Here is a 20,958-nt window from a genome sequence, read left to right on the forward strand (position 1 = left end):
GAACTGTCCCCAATCCGACCCCGCCCCCCACCTTCAGTCTGGTCCCCGCCTCCCCTCCAGTGCCCCCTGCACCTTTCCCTTCCAGTCAGTGTGGGCGCTAGGGCTGGAACCCAGCCTCTCCTTCCACATACCCCACAGACCTCTCCTGACCACTTGGCCAGTGCCTCCCATTTCCTCTTTCTCTTCCGGCTTCACTGATTCCAGTGATTAACCCCAAGCTCTCCTGTTTACCTCCATTTTCCTACCATTCGGGCACAATAATGTTTTTGTTCCCCAGCCTAAAAAGAAGATCCCTGCCAGGGTGACCGTGTGACTACCCCCACCTCGTAAGCTGAGCTCCGAGATGGTAGCATCTTCCATTGGAAGGAATCATGCCCAAGCTTGACATCATGTGAGCTGGATCCTAAGTCCAACTCCCGCCCAGTTGCCCTGGATGGCTCTTCTCTCTGTCTATCACATGGGCTTCACAACATCTGCTCTCGGACATGGAAGGGCTGACCTTCCAAGGAGGCCCAGGAGGCCAGGGGCTGGTGCTGCCTAGGAGTGGGTGTCTCCCCTGCCTGCCTTAGCCCACCAGTCCCCCAGCCTGCAGGCCCCATCCTGAGGGCCCCATCCACCATACCTGAAGCCCTGGGGGCAGACGCACGTGTAGCCGTTGACCGCATCCATGCACTGGGCCCCGTGGCGGCAGCTGTGGGCCACGCAATCATCGTTGTCCACCTCGCAGAGCTTCCCGCTGTAGCCGGGGAGACATTCGCACCTGGAACGCAGCAGAGCAAGGCTGTTCTGTGGGCCAGGCTGGCTTCCAGGGGGCCTCCTGTCTTCTCTGTGCCCCCATGGTCCTAAGTCCCTCTCACTTCTTGAGGGCTCCCTGGAGCCTGGCCCACGGTCGGCTTCACCAGCCATCCGTGGGCTCTGGGTCCCCCCGCAGGTTGATGTCTGCTTGCGTCATGTGGGGGCTCCTGTGTTAGGAGCCGGCAGCGGCGCTCGGTGAGAAGGGTGGGTGCTGCAGCCCCCCCCCACCTGCTGGCCCAGGTGCACCCAGGTGCACGCATAGCCCAGCAAGAAAGAGACCTGAAGGCACTGCATTACTCGCAGGGGCGGAGGCACACACAGGCACACGCGAACACCAACACTTCTGGGTGCTTCTGCCGGCCGCAGGCCAGGAGCCCCCATACCCTTTCGGGCCCGGCAGCTGAATTCTACTGGGCGGGGTACAGATGATAACCACAGCCTACGCAGGTCAGAGGAGGAAGGTGGGACAGGTGGCCACGGCGGAGAGGGAAGCGAGACCTCTGAATACACATGGGACGGAGGAGCCTGGCCCGAGAAGCATCAGGACAAAGGGATGGTCCTCCCTGCGCCCTCTCCTTGCTCCTCCCCCTGTAGGAGTGGATAGAGTAGAATCACAAGTGGATCCCGGCATTGTTGGGGTTGTGGGCAGAGCATGATGTGTGCTGTGGATTCATGGCTAGCTAAGACGCTTGGGGCGTGGGGGGTCGCCGGAGGAGGACAAGTTCTAGAATCTGAGGATCCACTGAGCCTGCATTCAGAAACTGAGATCGGCTAAGATCTGACCTGTTCACCTTTACTTATTTGAAGGGTAAATTTGAAGTATGTGATCTACCGCTGCCCCAGAAAGTGCAAACTTTCATGTCATAGCCCACACTCCACCCCAGTTTTTAAAGAGACCGATTGGGCAAGCCTCTTGTGGGGGCATATGCTCAGTATACCCTGTTAGTGTTAAGGCTGGCCCCTGGAGGCATTTGTCTTTGTGTCTCCTGAATTCTAAGAAGTACCTGCAGAACAACTCAAGCCGCATGAGCCTCTCTGAGGCAACAATCGCCACTCAGTCCTTGCAGGGTAAGATCCAGCCAGTTAGGCATGGGGTCAAGATGGCGGAGCAGGTCTCCACGAGGGGATGCCATGCTCCCTCGCAGACATCATGCAGATCTGGAGGTGAATGTGCTCCCGTCCTTCTTCCTGACAACACTACAGCCCTCTTCACACCTGTGCTCCTCCAACAAAGCCCCCGGGGGATCCTGTTAAAATGCCGCTTCTGAGCAGGGAGTCTGGGTGGCGCCTGGGAATCCGCACTCCCCACAAGCTCCCCTGGGATGTGGCTGCCGCTGGGTCCTGCACCTCGCTTCCCTTAGCAAGGATCTAGGCACCATTTCTTTATCTGCTAAAGAGAAGCATCTGGGGGTATCACCTGCATTTCCTAATGTTCTCAAATGTTTTCCCCTTGCCTTTCTTCTAAAGTGTAAGGCTTAGATAATTTTGTTCTGTATAGGACTTTGATTCTGAACAAGGGGGCATAACCAAGTGACGTCCTTGGTCCCAAGAGTCTCCGGATTTAGCTAATAAATCAGCCAGGCCTGGACTGACTCGCAGCCCCAGCTGTTTCTGCGTGTGAGTACATGGGTAGCTTGCTTCACCTCGTGGCACCTCAGCCCCCGCCTAGCAAGCGGATAGTTGTTTTACAGCCTAAGACTGCGGAGTGTGACGGGAGATAGGCCCCTGCGCCTGACGCACAGGAAGTCCTCCGCGCGCGGTAATCATCGTGATCTGTGTTTCTGTCATTGTGACTCCCAGTGTTCACGGGCAGTCTGCTTCATTATTTTCTGGGTTTTGGTACATTATGATTGGTACATTATGATTATGTGTTTATATCACAGATAGTTATATAGTTTTCTCTGTTCTGTTGAATCCTCATTAGAACATCATACAAGGAAATCTTCAAGGATAAGCATTTTCAAATTTGGGCAAAGGTTGCATTGGCTGCACGTCTCTTGTTACTGTCCCTGCAGCCTGCCTTGGGATATGGGTGAGGAGAGGAGAGGAGAGGAAAGGGAGGGAAGGGGAGGAGGGTTAAGATCAGGAGATGTTGCCCTGGGAGAAGGGGTTTTTGATTTAAATGCATTTTAATAAAATTCACATTATTGAGCTGGCCCGTAGACCTCTTCAAGATGCTAGGATACACTGTGCATAACTATATCATCTCAGGATTTTGAAAGCTAGACTGGTTTCCTGCTATATTCCATATTCTTCCTATTCCGTATTCTATATTCCCCTAGAACTCAAGGGGCCTTGGCTATAGTAGAGTGAGGTTTCTAGGGACAAGTACCAGAGGATCATGATCTCTGGCCCTGCTTATGTCTCTGGTCCCAAGTCCCTAACACCCCAACCCCAGACCTATACCCTGGATGGACCACTTTGGACCAGTTCTCATGCTCACTGTGCTCTGTCAAGCCATTGTCCTCTGAGCTCGAGGAATGCCACTGACCTGCTTTCCAGCTATGGATCTTCTACTATCCTTCACAGCTCAGATGCCTGGTCACCACCATTGCCCCTCGTAGGCACCCCCAGAGCACTCTGCTTGTCAGTCCAGCCTGCTCTGCTTTGGGTTCAGGTTTATTTTATGCATCTCTGCCTCCCCTTGGCAGAGAAGCCAAATCCAGGAGTAGGAAAAGTGGGGTTGGGGGGTTGGGAGGCATCCCTCACCCTTACTTACACTCCAGCAGCTCAACTACCTAAGAGCCCACATGGCACCTCTGAGAGGGGAGCAGAGCAGATAAGGCAGATTTGAATGAGGGTACGGGCATGGAAGGACTGAAGCTTCCTTTGCTGTCAGCAAAACCAGAAGCCCTAACAGGCCTCTAGCATTTTCCCTGGTGATGCTGTAGGTGATGCTCTCAAGCTCTAGGCTTGAGATGTCAAAATAGGAAAGGAAAACACCAGATAAGACATGCTCATGTCACTCTCTCACCTTCACCTATTCTAGACCCTTCTCCTGCTGGTGGCCACCATCCCCCCCCAGCTCATTCAAATCCCACCCATCTCAGCTCACCTCCTAACGTGTGTGAGGACTTCCCTTTGCTTTAGCAGGTTCTCCTCTCCCCTCAGCTCCCCATCAACACTCAGAGCCAGAATCAAGGGCCCCAGAAATGCCTTCTTTCTACACATTTGTTTTGTGTCAAATTTTCCTCCCTCAGGTCCATGGAAAGGGCCTCAAGAGGGAGGGAATCAGAAACCTCTTGCAATACCCACAGCACTTATCACAGTGAGAATTTGAGGACTGAAGATTCGGCTCACTAAGGGACAACAACTAGAACCCATAATTCTTAGATTCTAGGATCATTAAGAGTTCTCTAGTTCTTAGGTCTTGGAGATTTATGAATCAAAGAGTCCACAGTTCCTAAGTCCCTAAGATTCTGTGATTTTATGATGTCATTAGCCTCAGGATTTCTAAAATCCTGGGTTTCCACAAAGTGCTAAGCTTTGCAGCATAGCATCATAGTCTCAAAAACCCTCCTCCGAGTCTGGGAACTCTCTGCCTTATGACTGAAAGCTGGACAGACTCAAACTGATGACAGATCTAGAGCCATCTAGACCCAGAGCTCCAGAGGCTGGAGATGCTACTGGATGAAAGTCTGGTCAGGATTCTTTTTAAAGACTTGTCAGCATAGGCATGGAGCTCCAGACCCACATGCCTCATCTTTAGGGGTGACTCTTGTGGAGTCACTTCAGATACCTTTGCTGAAGGCTCATCTGGGGTGCCCCCAGCTGCTCTGGTCTGCATGCTCCCCCAGATTCTCTGGTGCTAGAGGCTCCCACCCCCCCTTCAGTGTTAGACAGAGCCTGTTGGGGACAAGGGGAGACAACTGTGTGTGCAAGGCAGCTTTGGGAGAGTGTTTAGGGGAGACTATTCTTAGCCCTAGGGTTCTGGGATGTCCCTACTGATGTCAGACGACCCCAGACTCGAGGATCTCAGGGTTTTCTCCAGAAGAGGCAATGGTACATGTTTTCATGAAGGAGGGGTGGGGGAGGAAGTAGGGACAGAGCCCGGGAGTGATTTCCCAGGGGGTGTCATTTGATGCTCAGGCTCTGGAACTGGTGCTTTCTCCTGAGGCAGACTCTCCTTCCACCCTTAGAATTGCTCTTGTGCTCCCTGAGCTCCTGTGGGCTCTGCTGCTCACCAAGGAGACAGCTCCATCAGTGGCCATGGCTGCTGAACCCAGTCAGTGCTTCCTCTCCCCTCCCTGGCCCCCCAACATACACAGGTGCATAAGCTGGCAAACTCGCTGGAGCCACAGAGGGCAGAACGCTGTGAAGGATGCACACAAGGAAGGTGACCAAATACCCTTCAGACTCAGTTTCTTCAGTGGGATTGTTCTACTATACTAGCTCTGGAAAGGAAAGCTATGCTGGGGTTGGAGGGGGTGGGGTGGGGAGAGAGGAAGGAGGGGGAGCAGGAGGGGAAGGAGAGGGGTAAGGGAAAGAGAGGATATCTTTATCTTCATCTCTCTGTCTGTCTATAGACACACAGAGAGAAAGGGACAGACTTACAAAGAGAGAGAACCACAAAGGGACAGAGACAGACGCACATGCATAGGGAAACGAAGAGACTGAAAGAATTAGACCATGATCAGTCAGAGACACAGAGGAGCACATGGTAATGAACAAGTAACAGGCAGAGAGAGATCGGGAGAGGGAGAGAATGGAGAGGGACCCACTGGAGGCAGAGACCTCAGGACCCTATGCTGCTGGGGACCCAAAGCCAAGCCTCACCTGAATCCTTTGTCCAGGGAGATGCACTTGGCCTCATGCTGACAGAGGTTCATCCCGGGCAGGCAGTGGTCAATCACCTCGTCGCACAGCTCACCTGTGGGGGTGGGTAGAAAGGTCAGGTGCCCGGGAGACCTTGGCTAGCAGGTCAGATCCATCGAGCCCTGTCATCCAGGAGGTCATGGATCTCAGGCGTCCTGCACTCACTCTCTCGGCGTATCCTTTCTCCTGTACCTCTGCCTCGGTCTCCCTAGCAGTGGCACTGGGAAGACTCTAGCATTTCCCCTGGACACTGTCCTAGCACCAACCTTTGGTTGTTTCACTTGATTGTTCAGGGGCTGTTGCAGCTGAAACCATAGGACGCTAGCCCCTGACCTCGGGCTATGCTTGTTTTTTTTCATTCCACATCCTTGTGTGGTAGATACCGTGACAGGTACTAGTGACACAACAGTGACCCGGTCTTGTCCTCCCCATGGCCTAGGGGGGCAGATCTACAAATCAGTAGGTGACTGTAACAGAGAGATGTGTGACCACAGACGTAAACTCCGTGGAAACCCAGAGGCTTCCTGGAAGAGCAGACATGGCTTAGCATAGTCCACCTGCTGTAGATAAGTAAGCCCCCTGGATTTTCTCAGAGAAGAAACTATGAAAGGAATTTTGGAGTTTAGGTCTCTGAATACACTCCCTTTGAAATTCATCGTGCCAAGGAATGCCTAATGGGTCATAAATACCCAGGGATGGCACTTCCATAATAAGCTCCCAAGGCTCACACCATCTGAGATGTATTCTGGGAATGTGAAGCTGAGTGAGACAGGACAGCAGGGGGGAGGGCAGTGGCAGAAGCACCCCTGAGCTTTGGGTTCCCTTAAATTCCACGTGGTCAAGCCAGGTGGAGAGTGATCTAATAGAGGAAAACTTCACCCATGGAATTTCTCTCAGAGGTGGGGGTGGGAACATGGACAGAGAAGGCTACTGGGACAGGGCAGAGGAAGGTCCTGAGGGTGGCTGGGGAGGAAATGGATGACAAAAGCAGCCCCAGAGTCTGTTCTGTGCTGTGAAAGGGGCAAGCTGACCCCTACCCTACCCTCATTTTGCCAGCCACTCAAGACCACAGAGGGCACTGTGTTCTTTATAAGCCGTTTCCTCTTCCTCACTTCCTGGAGAGGCCCAGAGAGGCAGACAAGCTTCTGTGTGGGACTAGCATTTTCTGGGACAGAGAAAACCATGACATCCCATCCGCAGGTAGAGATGCACTTCAGTTAACTGCAGACACAGGCCATGCTATTCAACTGGGGCAGGAAGCCACCTCAGTGTCTCCTCAGCCCCCGTTCCACTGCCCATTTGCCTACCATAAATTCAGTTCATGCCCTTCCTTTGCCCCAAAGCCTATTTTGAGTCCTTTTGCCTTCTTTTTTTAACTGCTGGGATTTTTACTGTCCCTCTTCTGGTACTGAGCAGATTTTTCTGGGCCAACGATTTAACCCTATATGACAACTCCTCTCATCTAGGTAGACCAGATGCCCCTCGAGAGCCTACTTTTAGACTTTTTGGTAGACTTTTTGGTATCCCTCGTAGCTAATTCAGTGGTCTGTATACAGTAGATGCATAGTAAGTGCTGCCTCTTGCTAACTTAACGCTCGGCTACAACTGCTCTCTGGGAAGGTGGAAGATGTAGAGGAGTAGACCATCAGGCCATCCCTGCACTTTGCTCCAACATAAAGCCTTCCCTGGGACTCCGGGAGGCTGAGGACTAGCAGGTGGTTTTCTCATTTGGCCTTGGCGTCCTCTACCACAGTCCCAAGAGTGTGCTTGGGGAATACCTGGCCATCGGGCCAGGGGTCTGCATAAGGCACAGGGTCCTGAGGGACAATGGGGGCTATTGGGCTTCCTTCGCTATAGGCCTCAGGACTGCCTCTAATCATCGTCTGTGTATTCCCATCTCCTACCTCATTCCTGATGTCAAGCCAGGTGCCAATAGGGTAGAGCACAGCAGTCCCTGGGGTGCCTGGTCCTTGTTTTCATCCTTGCCTTAGGTTGCTATTTCCTAAAATGTGCTTCTCGCAACACACAAAGTCTGCATTGGGAAGGAGTTCTGGGTAGGGTAGGAGGGAAGTTCTGACTTCACATAAATTTGGGACTTGCTGGGTTAAACAAAGTTAAATAGCATTCTTTCAAGCAAGAATTGTCAGAACCTCTGATAGGCTGCTTTGTATCATGTGGAAGGGAGGTATTATTACATGCAGTACTGCTCCAACTTTTTGCTCCTGGAGGCTTTTCCTCAAAGAACTCACGGAATTTATGGAATTCCATTCTGGGATATGCCACTTCGGGTTGATCCTATAACAAAGGAGGCTGTGCTCATACCATTGGGTGGCATTTTGCTTCATCATCTAGTCTATTTATTCTCATCAGGGGCTGTTAATATAGGAAATAAAGGTGCTGTGTTTTGGGGGTGGGTAGGTAGGATGATTATCCCGAGGAATAACCTGTGGGGAGCCTTCCTTGATTCTCTGGCTGGGTTAGGTTCTTCCTCTGTGATCCCATGACCCCCTGGGGCTTACAGGTGTTATATTCTCTTTCTACTGAATACTGTCTCTCTCTACTTGATGATGAGCTTCTTAGGAGAGGGAACTTTGTCTTGGTCATTTTTGTATCCTCAGCAACTAGCAGAGTGTCAAGAAAGTGTAAATTTCCAGAGAAAGCAGACTAGACCTGAACAAAGCAGAAATGTAATGCAAACACCTCTCGCTGGCCTCAACCACCACTGGGTCTCTGGGGTTCCCAAAGGAGGGGATGGCCATCAGCTAGCGGAGCAGACAGCTGCGAGTGCCCTGGGAACCTGTTTCAAAGCCAGGAGGAGCTAGTGATGTGCAGGGGGGGATTAGGAGGGGCTGACAAGCAGAGAGGCCTCTGGGAAGCCCCTCCTGGCACAGCACCGGGTTTGGGGGATTCACGTCTGTCCACAGGGGGGGAGGGCGGGGGCCCTGAAAGAAGCTCAGAAAAGAGTAATCTTTAGCGCACGATAGCTGGCCCAGCACTGTGCACAGATGCCAGGGGACCTTACCCGTGTAGTTAGGAGGGCAGACGCACACGTAGTTGTTGATCCCGTCCACACAGGTGGCATTGTTCTCACAGTCGTTGTCCTCACAGTCATCTGGATTGATTTCACACCGCTGGCCCTCGAAGCCCAGAGGGCAGGAGCAGCTTTGGGGAGACCATGTAGGGTGGGGAGGAGGGCAGCCAGGGGCCAGGGAGTGGGGTGGGGTTGGAGTGGCAGAAAAGAAGGTTGGGGGGGCATGTAATTAGTCAGGTTTCTCTCCGGATGGAGGTCCGAGGCAGCACCATGTACACGTGAAGCCTTGGGGGCCAGTGCAGGAGGACCCTCAGGGGCCTGGGAGGTCATTTCATCTCGCCCGCTGTCTCCGGGCAGTACTCCCATCTCCCCCGGCCCTGGATGGCTGCCTGCTCCCGCACCATTCCCCCAGCTGGAAGTGGTTTCCTGGAGAGAGCTTAAATGCCTCCAGCTGTCTTCCTTTGGCTCCTCTGTGGGTAGTGGTTTATAGACAGAGACAAACAGCGTAACAAACATCCCCCTTTGAGTGACTTTCTACTCAAGGGCAGGCTTTCTACCTTGAGCCCGAATAGGACATGGTGGCCAAGATCAGGATCTGCAGCCGAGTATGGGGAATGAATTCTGGGTCTGCTGCTCCCTGGCTATCAGACCTTAGGCAAATGAATTAAATTCTGTGTCTCAGTTTCCACATCTAGTGACTGGGGGAGTATTACTTCCCCACTGTGGTGGTTGTGGGGAGTAAGGAGATGATACAAGTAAAAGGCTCAGGGGCGCCTGGGTGGCTCAATCGGTAAGCGTCTGCCTTCGGCTCAGGTCATGATCCCAGGGTCCTGGGATCGAGCCCTGCATCGGGCTCCCTGCTCAGGGGGAAGCCTGCTTCTCCCTCTCCCACTCCCTCTGCTTGTGTTCCCTCTCTCGCTGTGTCTCTCTCTGTCAAATAAATAAATAAAATCTTTATTAAAAAATACAAGTAAAAGGCTCAGGAGGGGATCTGGCACATAGAAAATGCTCAGAACATGTTAGCTGCCTTCAGTTCTGGATACCTGGCCTCCTTACTCTTTCTCAGGGATGCCATTGTCCCCTGTATGTACTCCTACTTCTTTTTTTAAATTTTATTTTATTTTATTTTAAAGATTTTATTTATTTATTTGACAGAGAGAGACACAGCGAGAAAGGGAACACAAGCAGGGGGAGTGGGAGAGGGAGAAGCGGGCCTCCCACTGAGCAGGGAGCCTGATGTGAGTCTCCATCCCAGGACCCTGGGATCATGACCTGAGCCGAAGGCAGACGCTTAACCGACTGAGCCACCCAGGCGCCCCTGTACGCCTACTTCTGAGACCCCTCCAGCTTCTGGGGGATAAGTGGATGCGGCAGGAGGATGCCAGAGCTGAGGCTCTCCGGTGAGCTTGGCTTAAAACACTGGATTGCATGATGCAGTCCCTTAACTTGTCTCTGGAGTGCTGCATCTCTTGGATAAAAACCTCCAACCTCTGGCCATCCTCTGCCCAACCTGCAAACTAAGCTGGGACAGAGAAGCTGAGCAGATGAGAAGGGGCATGGGTGGGAGGCGAGTATCTGATTAAATGAGCTGCAGGGAGTTACTCCCTCTGCAGCCCAGCCTCCCGTCAGGGATCTACACCCCATTCATGAACGTCTGTTCCAGCTTCAGACCCAGGATTCCAGGCCTTTCTCTGTTTTAGAGATTGCTCTGATTTGGGATTTAGCTACAAAACTAAACTGATAGGAAGTGGATTTCTAGAATCCTACTTAACTTCCTTTCCTCTACAACCTGAAAACTGTGTCACATTTTCTACAGAAGGCCAGAGGGGTTCTTCAGTCTGAGCTCTTGAGGTGGAGCAAAATGATGCATTCCTTTTTTCTGTGAGGGACTCTGGGCGTTCAGGAAAAGCCATTTCCTCAGAATCGGATGGAGGGTAGGCTTTCAAAGGTCTGAAACCGTAGTGTTGCCTATTTTCCTGAAATGAGTTACCCTGGCTGTCCCCAGAGCTGTAGAATTGCATGAAAGTGGGATACGGATGGCTGGTGAGGGAACGGGTTGCTCATGCAATGGACAGAAGGTGGGAAGAAGACTAAAGTCTCCTCTGCCCAAACTGGAAACCTTGGCAGGGGGTTGTCAAGGAGACTCCAAGAGCATCCAGTTAGCTGTGGGGTTGTAGGATGGGTCCCATCTCCCGTCTTGGTCTCCTGCCTGGCCAGCTCTGCTAGTCTTTGCTCTTTTTGTGAGCAGATAATGCATCAAGACTGGAGAAGCATCTGATGAAGAGGCGCGTGATACTTCTAGAATTCTGACATGCAAGAGGTGTTATGGGTTGAACTGCGTCCCCTCAAAAAGATATGTTAACCCCCAGCACCTCAGAGGTGACCTTATTTGGAAATAGGGTCATTGCAGATGTAACTTAAGATGCAGTTATATTGGGGGAGGGTGGGCCCCTGGTCCATTATGACTGCCGTCCTTACAAAAACACAGGCACGAGGAGACAAGCCAAGGAAGGCCCCAAATCGCCAGGCACCAGCAGAAGCTAGGACGGGGCCCTTCCCCTACAGGTTTCAGGGTGGGCATGGCCCTGCTGACATCTTGAGTTTGGACTTCTGGCTTCTAGAAATGTGAGAGAACACATTTGTGTTGTTCCAAGCCAGCCCTGTGTGGTACTTTGTTACAGCAGTCCTAGCAAACAGACACAGGACGGAAAAAGGGAGCAGAGCTTCCCTGACAGGTGTCCCTCACTTTGCCAACCTATCAGGTACTCACCTAGTGAGGGAGTGTTGCTGCTCCTTGGGGGGTCCACACAAACTATGCCATCCCCAGTATGTGGGCCTCATTGCCTTAATCCTCCACCCCATTCCCTAATCCTGTAGGTCTGGGCCCTTTTCCTCGAAAATGAAATTCTACAAATATTTCCAGTTCATTTGAATCCCCTGAGCAACTGAGGGTGGAAACAGGATCCTTCTGCTCACCTGCAGCTCCAGAGATGGAGAGAGATACCCACAAAGAGGGGGGCGGGGTGCAATGCATAGGGAACCAGAGAGGGGAGAGACAGTCGCCTGCAGGGGGCACTCCTCCCTCTTGCAGACCTCCATGCCTTGGCTGGGAGGGCAGAGCCAGGCTCTGACCCTGGAGGTGTGTTTCCTGGCTGGGGCCACATCGCCACCTCCGTGAGATTTCTGTGTGGTTTCTCCTCGCCCCTGCTCCCAGTGAGAAGGTCGGAGTGGGTGGTTTGGCCGACTTCAGGCAGGAAAACAAAACTTGCCTTGAATTTCACTTTTCACTGGCTTAGCAGGTGGACACAGGAGTAGGCTGGGTTCCCCGGGGAGGAGAACTGGGAGCCCAGAACCTGATTTCTTTCGCAGACCACACAGCCAGAGTGCCTTCAGTAGTTGTTTGCAATCTGAGCTCTAACACATCCACACACAGCTTGGCACCGGGCACCCCTCCTCTCCTGCCTGACCCACTCCCTCACTAGGGGTGCTAAAGGAACCACTTCCCACTGGTCTGCTTTTGCCAGGGCCAGGGGCCGGGAAAACTGGGCATCTGAAAGCAGCTGAGAAGGGTGGGAAGTAGGAAGGGGGCCTGGGGTTTGGCGAGGCCTTGAAAGCCCGCTTTTAGAACAGGGATGGGAAAAACAGAAGTGGCTTCTATCCTCTTTTCTTCCTGAGCTCTTAAGGAGGAACAAGGTTGGGTGGGAAGACCCAGGAATGAGCGTCAGGATAGGTGACCCAGAGCAAATCCACCTCTGTGTCTCAGTTTCCTCATCTGTTAAATGGGGCTAGTCCCAACCTGTAGTGGGTAGGGTCACTGTGAGGGTTTAAATGAGCTACTACACGACTAGCTCGTGCCTGGCTCATAATGAACATGTAGTCAAGGTCACCTGTTATCGCTGTTTTTATCACACAGGAGAGTGGTGGAATTGCCGTGCTGGTGGGGCTCTGAGTCGTCATGCCATCCTTCTCTGACTCTGCCAGCAGCTGTGGCCTCCCGTGGTGCCCTCCTGGCTCTGGAGACAGCCTCCCCGAATTCCCTGTACCAGTGCTTACTGACTGTGTCATGCAGGCAAAGGATTGCTCCTGTGGGTGCCCCGACCTCCTTATTTGTATCGTAGCGATCACAGCAGCTCCCTCATAGGGTGGAAGAGCCTGAGATCATCCACACGATGGGCTTGGCACAGTGTGGCCACAAGGCAGGCCCCGGTGAGCAGCTACGCTTCTTCAGCCTGCCCCGGGAGTCTGCCCAGAAAGCCCTCTGAGGGAGGGAGGAAAGGCCCACGCGTGAGCGGCTACCTGAACCCATCCTTGTGGCTCTCGCTCAGGTGGCAGGTGCCTCCGTGCTGACAGGGCTTCTGGATGCAGGTGTTGATGGGCACAGTGCAGTCTCCGCCCTGAGGAGCAGAAGGGGGAGACGCGCCGGGTTAGGGAGGCTGTCAGTGGCAGCCGGGACCAGGACGCCCTTTGGAGTCCCCAGCATCCTCCAGGATGAGGCCGGGCAGATGGCCACAAGGAAGCCCTGGGACCGGTCTGCTGCGTGGCTTGGAGGAAGCCAAGGGGGCCCTTGGAGCGAGTGAGCACCCAGGAGTTTGGGCCCAGCTTCACGAGTTCCCAGAATTCACATCCTGTTCTCTATCCTGAACTGCAGGGCAAGAGCATGGGCTTTGAATACAGGAAAACCTGGTTTCACAGTCCAGCTTCATCTCTTTCTGGTTGGCTCACCATGACCTGTATAAGCCTTTTAACCTCTCCCAGCCTACCTCTCAGAGCTGCTGGAGAATTAAATGCAGCCTTTCACGTAAGCAAGTACCTAAAGTATAGGCCACATCTAGCACGCAGTAGGCACTCTATACGTGTTCGCCGATGACCGTATTCTCAGCCACACGGACGCTTCCATGTAATCCACAACTTGAGACTAGGGCTGAAGTGTGGAGAGCAGACCTTGCCCCTGTAAAGTGACAACGCCCCAGACACCCATCTTCGATTGGTTTGGAAGTGGGCCTGGTTGTTGGTATTGAAAGTTCTGATTCTAATCTCCAGGCCACACTGAGGACTCTGCGACAGGCAGTTGTGGGTGGAGGGGGCGTTCCTCTGGAGCACGCCCCTCGGAAGGGGACATTTGAGCTGAGGAGGGGCCAACTGTGCGGTAGGTGGGGAGGAGCGTGCCAGGCAGAAGGACAGTGAGGGCCAGGCACTGAGGAGGGAGGCCAAGGCAGACGCTGTGGACATTAAGACCCTGCGTCCTAGGGAGCAGCCCAATGTTTGGCCCTCTGGCTCCAGCTTCTCCTCTGGGACTGATGCCCCAGCACTGCATCTAAGTCTTGACAAGCAGTCCCCTGGAGGACCTGCGGGGTCTCTGGAGGCATCCGCGGCATTTGTTTCTGGGCTGTGGGCTTGGGGTGGGCACCGTGCCCAGCGGGGGCGATCACGGGAGCCCTCCCACCACCACGCCACCTGCTCACCATCTGCCTGAGAAAATGCCCTTCCCACCTCTGCTGCTGCCAGTGCCTGTGACGGAGGGGGGCTGGGCTCTCCGGCCCCGAGGTCACTGCCAAGCGGGCCTCCGACCCTCCTCCTGTCTCCAGCCCTGAAGCCACAGGCGCCGTCCCCAGCAGCCGGGAGGCACGGCCACGTGCGCCTGGCCCTCACGGCTCTCACCGCTAAGGGCCAGACCGGGGTTTCTCGAGGGGGAGAAGGAGAACGGAGTTTTGGGTGGGATCTGGGCTTATCCTAAACCAGAGCGACGCGGGATCCCTTTCGGAGAGTCATTGTGTGCGGTGGAAACTGCAATACTCATTCTCAATTTACTGAGCGCATTTCCCATTCCAGGCCTCACACTAAGGGTTTTGTATTCACGATCACATGTAATGTTCACAACAAGCCTGTGAGATGGGTCTGATTGTTATTACTGCCATTTTCAGATCGCAAAGGCAGACTGGGAGAGTGAGCTAACGTGTCCCAGACTGCCCTGCAGCAAGTGGGGCGGGGCGGCATCTGCAGCCAGACACCCAGTCAATGGGAAGCCAGCGCCGGGGACTTCTCTGATAATAACCTCCCCTATGGAATGAACCATTAGAAATCACACATGTATATAACAAGCACCTGGCATGTGATGGTAGCCCCAGAAGTAAGAAGTAAGAGCTCTTCAGATGGGGATGACGTCAGGGGTCTGAGGCAGGGCTGGAGGGGGGTGATCCAAAGACTTTTTCAGGCCTTTGGTTGGTAACAGAATTGTTCAGGAGTAGTGTGTGTATGTGTGTGACTGTGTGTTAGATGGATGAGCCGTGAAGAGCAGCACAAGAGAACCTGGTTCAAGGTCAAGGCAGGGCCTTCCTAGTCCCTGCCTGGGCCAGTCTGTCTGCTCTGGGGAACTCTCAAGTATCAGGGACTCCAGGTGGGATCTTCCCTTGGGGGTGGGATGGGGGTGATGTGGAGCTGGTGATGTTTCCTCCAGTCCCTTACGCTGAGCTCAGAAATCCAGGAGGCTGACCCTAGCTCTTGATGATGTGCTAATTGGGCCTGGAGGTGGGGTTTCTGTCACTTACATGTCCTTGAGAAATAATCACCATTGTCAATGCCTGGCTAATTAGCTCAGTTCAACTCTCTTCAGCCTCACTTTGCTCAGATCTACTAGATTTATGATGCTCCTTGGTCTCCCACCGCTGTGTGTGTGTGAGAGAGAGAGAGAGAGAGGGAGAACAGACATCATGGCTGGGGCTTCTGGCTTCTTTTAAAGGAGTTTGGGAGTAGCTATCCCCATTGGAACCCTCTCTCTGAGATGGGGCCAGGAGGGCTGCTCCAGGACCTTGCTACTCAAACTACGGTCCTTGGGCTAGAAGCAATGGCATTCCCTGAGATCTTGGTCAAAATGCACAAACTTGGGCCTGACCTCAGATCTAATGGGTCAGAACCTGCATTTAATAAGATCTCCAGGTGGAGTACACATTAGTGTGAGGAGCGCTGTGTTGGGACATTGAACAGAGGCACATGAAGCTAAATGGCTGAAACAGAATGAGCCCAAACATACATTTTATTTCCGCCAGTGTTAGAATAGCTGTAAACCAGTTCTCTCTGTGAAGTGTCTACTGGATCCTGGCTCTGAGGCAGGCCAAGTGCATACATGACCCTATCAATCCTTGTAGGAGCTCTGCCTCCATGTGCAGGTGGGGGAGGGGACGTGAGGCTCAGATGGAATTAGTTACTCGTGGGGGGCTGAGTGGATAGACTTTGCTGCAAGGGAGAGGCGGACTCTGGGTTTAGCTCATGTGCTTCCTAGGTGTGGGAGCTTGGGTAAGTTATCTGATCCTTTTGAACCTCAGTTTCTACAACTACCAAAAGAGGATAACAAAACTTATTTCAGAGGATAAAAGAGAGTGTGATGTGCTTAAATTGCTTCACAAAGGCCTGGCATTACAGATGAACAGCAGCTGTCACTAAACATTATGCAGTGGGGGGCCATGCTTTTTTGGTTAATATTGCGGCTTCCCACGTTCACTCAGATAGTCAATGGAAAAACTGAGATATCGGGAAATAACTAGGTAAGTGTCAGAACGTTGAGCATGGTTTTGTGGGTATCTGTTGATTGTTGTCAACTTAGCAACTCACCCAGAACTACTACTTCAGTCACTGCTCGGGTGGGCTCCGACCCCAGAAGAAGGGAGAGCAGGGGGAACAAACACAGGGCAGGGGTAGGATGCAACCCATAGTGAAGGGACCCCTCTGGTTCTACCTGCTGCATTTTGAGGTCAAGGAACCTGAGGTGGGGAGGAGAGTAGGAGCTGTTCCAGGTCATACAGTCAAGTAGGGACAAGCTCCGGGGGTCCTGCCTGGTGTTCCTTCCACCAGCACACCCTACTTTTCCCTGTTCTGGAGACTCTGACAGGTCCCAAATGGCCAGGGACTTATGGTGCTTGACAGTGGGCCATGAATGCAGTGGTCAAGAGCATGGGTTCTGGAATCAATTGGTTCTGAGCTCTGAATCCCAACTGTCTCACCTACTATCCCAGTTTCCTAAACTGGAAAATGGACCTGGCCTCCTAGGGCTTTGAGGAGGGGTATGCGAGATAATGCCTGTACCTTGTTTAGTATGCTGTCAGTATGCAGTAGGCACTCACTAAATGCTGGCCGCTCATATTCCTGGTGGTGTGATAGTCATCCCCATCATCACCATCATGTACCGTCCCACCACTATCCTCCTCCCCCTTGTACCCCAGACCTGTGTGACCCCAGCAGTTTCCTAAAGGTCCAAATCCTTGCTCAGATTCTTCCACAAGACATTCAGACTCTTACGAGCGAAGTCCAAACAAGCGGCATTACCCCATAAGAGCCCTGTGGTTGCACTCTTTGCTCTGACACACACGGCCAGGCCAGTTTCGCAAGTGTGGCAGGAAGCAGCTGGGCCTTCAAACCGAGCTCCAGTACTTTCAGACTCAGGCTGATTTGATAGAGAAGGGAGCGACGCTCAGAATGTGAAGTGGTCTTATCTTTCAAAGAGGGACGAAACCGTCCACCTCAAAGGCGATTATAAAACTTAGAGGAGGGAATAAATACAAACGTCCAGCTGGGTGTCTGGCACACAGTCAGTGCATAAAAAGCTAACTATACAGGTATGGAACTGGGCATGTCATGTACATGTCTCCTTTCTAGGAGAGCAACTGATGGTCTCCGGCCATTCAGTGTCACGGACTGAGAACCCCGGGTGAAACCAGCCAGCGAGGGGGAAGTAAAAGGCAGCAACGTGCCGGCTTACTGAATGCACACTGAAGGACCCTCCTAGGTGCACTGCCGATGTCCCTGTGATGGTCACAGCACACCTGTGAGATGGGCCCTGGGGTGTCAATGGAAGGCTGAGGTGAGGCCGCTGGCCGTCACCACACAGCAAAGCTGGAGTTCACACTTGCCCTCTGTGTAACTCCACAGCCTGTTTCCTCCACCGAATTAATACAAGGGAGTGTGAGGACCTAGGCCCGAGTATGTCATCTTAATTTCTCTACTTCCCTGCAGTGTCTGTATATGCACTCATAGGATGGGGCAAGGCTGGCTGGCTGGCTGGCTACCAAGAGCCTCCTCTGGCTCTCCTCGGCCAGGCCCATAGGTGGCACTCTGACACCGTCTGCTGGAGGCACAGCTAGTACGTTCCCCGGAGTTGAGTCTGCCCCTCAAGCTGGTCACTATACTTACAAATGCTCCAGGGGACAGGAGACTCAGTGATGACAGCTCCCTCCCAGTCTGCCACACACTAGGCATGGGTGTTAGATGGGCTTTGGGGTGGTCTTGGAACTCCTGGCTTGCCCACTCCATTTGGATGGGCGCCCTGGGGAGGTGGGAAGCTGGGAAGGTCCTGGGGAAGGGGATTCAGCCACAGCTTTGCTGACCCCAGTGAGACACAGTGAGGGGCTTGGCTATCCAGGGGAAAAACCAGGAACTTTGGAATCATATAGCGCTAGGTCCTATCCCAACCCTACTGCTTATGAGCTTTGGGACATTGAGTCAAGCCCTTTCACCAACCCGAGGTGCAGTTTCCACATCTGTAGATGGGAAATAATGAGCCTTCCTCATAGGGCGTGCTTAAAAAGAAAAGGTGGCTAAAATGCTAAGCAGACTGCTGGCCATGTAGTCCATACTCTATATAGATGTTAGTAGGGAGGCAGGATAACATGATCTAGATAGTGCTGGGTGAGAAGAAAGGAGGAAAAGTTGTTCTGGAATTAGCCTGGATTTCTGGGAAGGATGCCCAGGAAAAATGGCATCTCCATCCCCTTACGGGCGGACCCAAGGCTTTCAACAGTGTGCTGGCTTGGCAGCCAGCCCCCAGGCTTTTCAGTCACCATCCCTATATCCTTCTCGAACTGGAGCCAGCGCTTCCAGCCCTGGCCACCCCGAGGGTGGAGCTGGGGATGCGGAGGGGAGGGTCTGGAAATGCCCTTGAAGGGAAGCCAGGATAGTGAGTTCCACGGACACCTCTGCTTGGAAGCATGTGAAATCTCTGAGACTTAGTGTCCCCATGTTTAGCAAGGACCATACAAATATTACATTTCCTCCTTATCTCTGAGTGTCACTGTCGAGACTGTAGGGGTTCTCTGTGTTTTGCATGACTGGGTAGCAGTAGAATAGGAGTGTTACTGGCAAAGACGTCTCTGGAGTGACCTGTGAAATAGAGTTCTCCAGGCCGCCCTTGGAGAAGGGAGGGTCAGCAGGGCACAGGGCCGCTCCTGGGGCCATGAAAGGTGGGGATGAGGCTTCCCGTCTTACCTTGTAGCCATAGGGGCAGGTGCAGCGGTAGAGCTCCACGGGATCCTGGCTGCAAGTCCCGTTGTTCTTGCACGGGCTGGAGAGGCAGGCATTGCACTTGGCCACAAGGTTGATGTCCACTGGCCCTGGGCAGCAAAACCAGATTGTTGGTAGCAGGTCGAGGTCCCCGCTTCTTCCCTTCCCCTCCTCTCTAGCCCCATCCTCAGCCAGCCGCCAGCTCCTCTCCATCTCCGCACACACAGGGCAGTTGGCCCTCCCCAGCCAGCACCATTCAGTCTAGCTAGAGTCCCATTAATGCAGCCGTTGTCCAGTGAGGAAAAAAATCACAGTGGGACATCATTCAGAAGCACTTCTGCAGTCAAATCAATTACTATAATTAGCCTGATCCGATTTTGGAGCTAATCTACAAACAAGGCACCATAATTAGAAGCCCCTTGTGTATCTTTTTATGTTCTGGGAGCTCTGGGCCCAGCCTCCATTTGGACCTCCCATTCCTCTGCCCCCAAACACCCCTCCCCATGGAATAGTTCAGGCTAGGCTAAGGAGGGCACGGTGCCTGGGCCAAAGGAAGGTTCCTCCTCATGGAACCCTTGAATTGGCAGGAGGAAGGAAGAAGTGATGCCGAAAGACACAGCAATGAGGTCAACGATGGATGGCAAACTGTGCTCAGGCACACGTTGCGTCTATGACAATTTTGACCATGTCCTGTTCTCTTCAGCTGTAAAGGCTGGAGGGGTGGCCGTCATGGTCCCTGCACAGAGCTTTGGAGATTGGGTTGAGATTAACCCCAGGGGGAGTCTGCCAATTTGTGGGTAGGGGGAACAGAAAGAACGGCCCGAATGAGAGTCTCTACTAGCTGGCTCAACCCCCAGCTTCACATTAGAAAAGGGACACTATCTGTCCTGGTTTGCCAGGATTCCCAGGATGCAGAACTTCCAGTGCAAAAACCAGAAGGTCCCAGCCAAACCGGGATGAATTGGTCACCTCATGGTAGAACCAGCCAAGGTGCTTTTAAATATCCCCAGCACACACAGGCTGTACCCCACACTGATTTAATCTAAAACCTAGAGTGTGGGGCCCAGGCACCAGTAAAAAGCTCCTCAAGTGATTCCAAAATGTACAGCTAAGATTGAGAACCACTATTTTAGAGTGAGCTGGGCCTCTTTAGCGTCAATCAAGTCAGATGTTTTGGAAGCAGGAGGAGGAAAATGAAAAATTAGCTTAAAATCAGTGGACTGTTTTCCTGCTTTAAGCAAAACTGTGAGACACATGAGGTTTATAGGGTAATCAAACTATATATGTAAATCAACTCAAGGCTCTAAGAGATGAGCAAAGGACATTAACAGACAAATACATAATACAAATTGAAAGTACATTTAAAAAAAAAATCAGTTATCAAAGAAAAGACAAAAGAGGAGATATAATTTTTTTAAACCTTTCTAATTAGCAATGAGATGATATGAGATAAAATAATGCAAAAGCCTGATGAAAAATGCGCTCAAACGGTGCTATTGGGGGCATAAGGTGGTTTACAACCCTTTTTGGAAACCAGTTAGCAATATGTGTGAAGACCTTAAAGATGATCACATACTTTGCCTCAGTAGTTTCTCTTCTCTGAATCTTATCTGAGGATATAATTTTATTTTTTTAGAGTAGGGAGAAAGGGCGGGGAGGGGCAGAGGGAGAGGGAAAGAATCCCAAGCAGACTCTGTGCGGAGTGCGGATCCCGAGGCAGGGCTTGATCTCACGACCCTGAGGCGAAATCAAGAGTTGGACACTGAACCCACTGAGCCACCCAGGTGCCCCTAAGTATATAATTTTAAATAGAGAAAGAACTTTTATGCATTAGTGGTAGAAAACAATTGGAAATACCCAGTGAATACTAAAGGTTCAGAACCAGGAACTGGTTAAAGAAGTTACGGCCAAATATGATAGCCTGGTGGGCAAGAGTATACTCTGGAATCAGAAAGACCTGGGAGGGGGCGCCTGGGTGGCTCAGTTGGTTAAGCGACTGCCTTTGGCTCAGGTCATGATCCTTGAGTCCCAGGATCGAGTCCTGCATCGGG

The 20,958-nt window shown here is 52.4% G+C and overlaps 1 protein-coding gene across 2 annotated transcripts in view; it reads right to left on the minus strand.

Annotated features, from left to right (window-relative positions):
* SLIT3 (slit guidance ligand 3) overlaps positions 1–20,958 on the minus strand; it is a 597,503-nt gene that overhangs the window by 19,973 nt on the left and 556,572 nt on the right. For both annotated transcript variants that reach the window (XM_035013944.1, XM_035013938.1), the window contains 5 exons: positions 18,893–19,017; positions 12,938–13,035; positions 8,633–8,772; positions 5,572–5,665; positions 623–760 (listed from right to left, as the gene is read on the minus strand). In XM_035013944.1, coding sequence (XP_034869835.1) covers positions 623–760; positions 5,572–5,665; positions 8,633–8,772; positions 12,938–13,035; positions 18,893–19,017 — 595 coding nt within the window. The remainder of the gene's footprint in view (positions 1–622; positions 761–5,571; positions 5,666–8,632; positions 8,773–12,937; positions 13,036–18,892; positions 19,018–20,958) is intronic.

This window comes from Mirounga leonina, unplaced genomic scaffold, assembly GCF_011800145.1.
Source record: "Mirounga leonina isolate KUSES-001 unplaced genomic scaffold, KU_Mleo_1.0 Mir_104, whole genome shotgun sequence".
In the NCBI taxonomy this organism is placed as follows: domain Eukaryota; kingdom Metazoa; phylum Chordata; class Mammalia; order Carnivora; family Phocidae; genus Mirounga; species Mirounga leonina.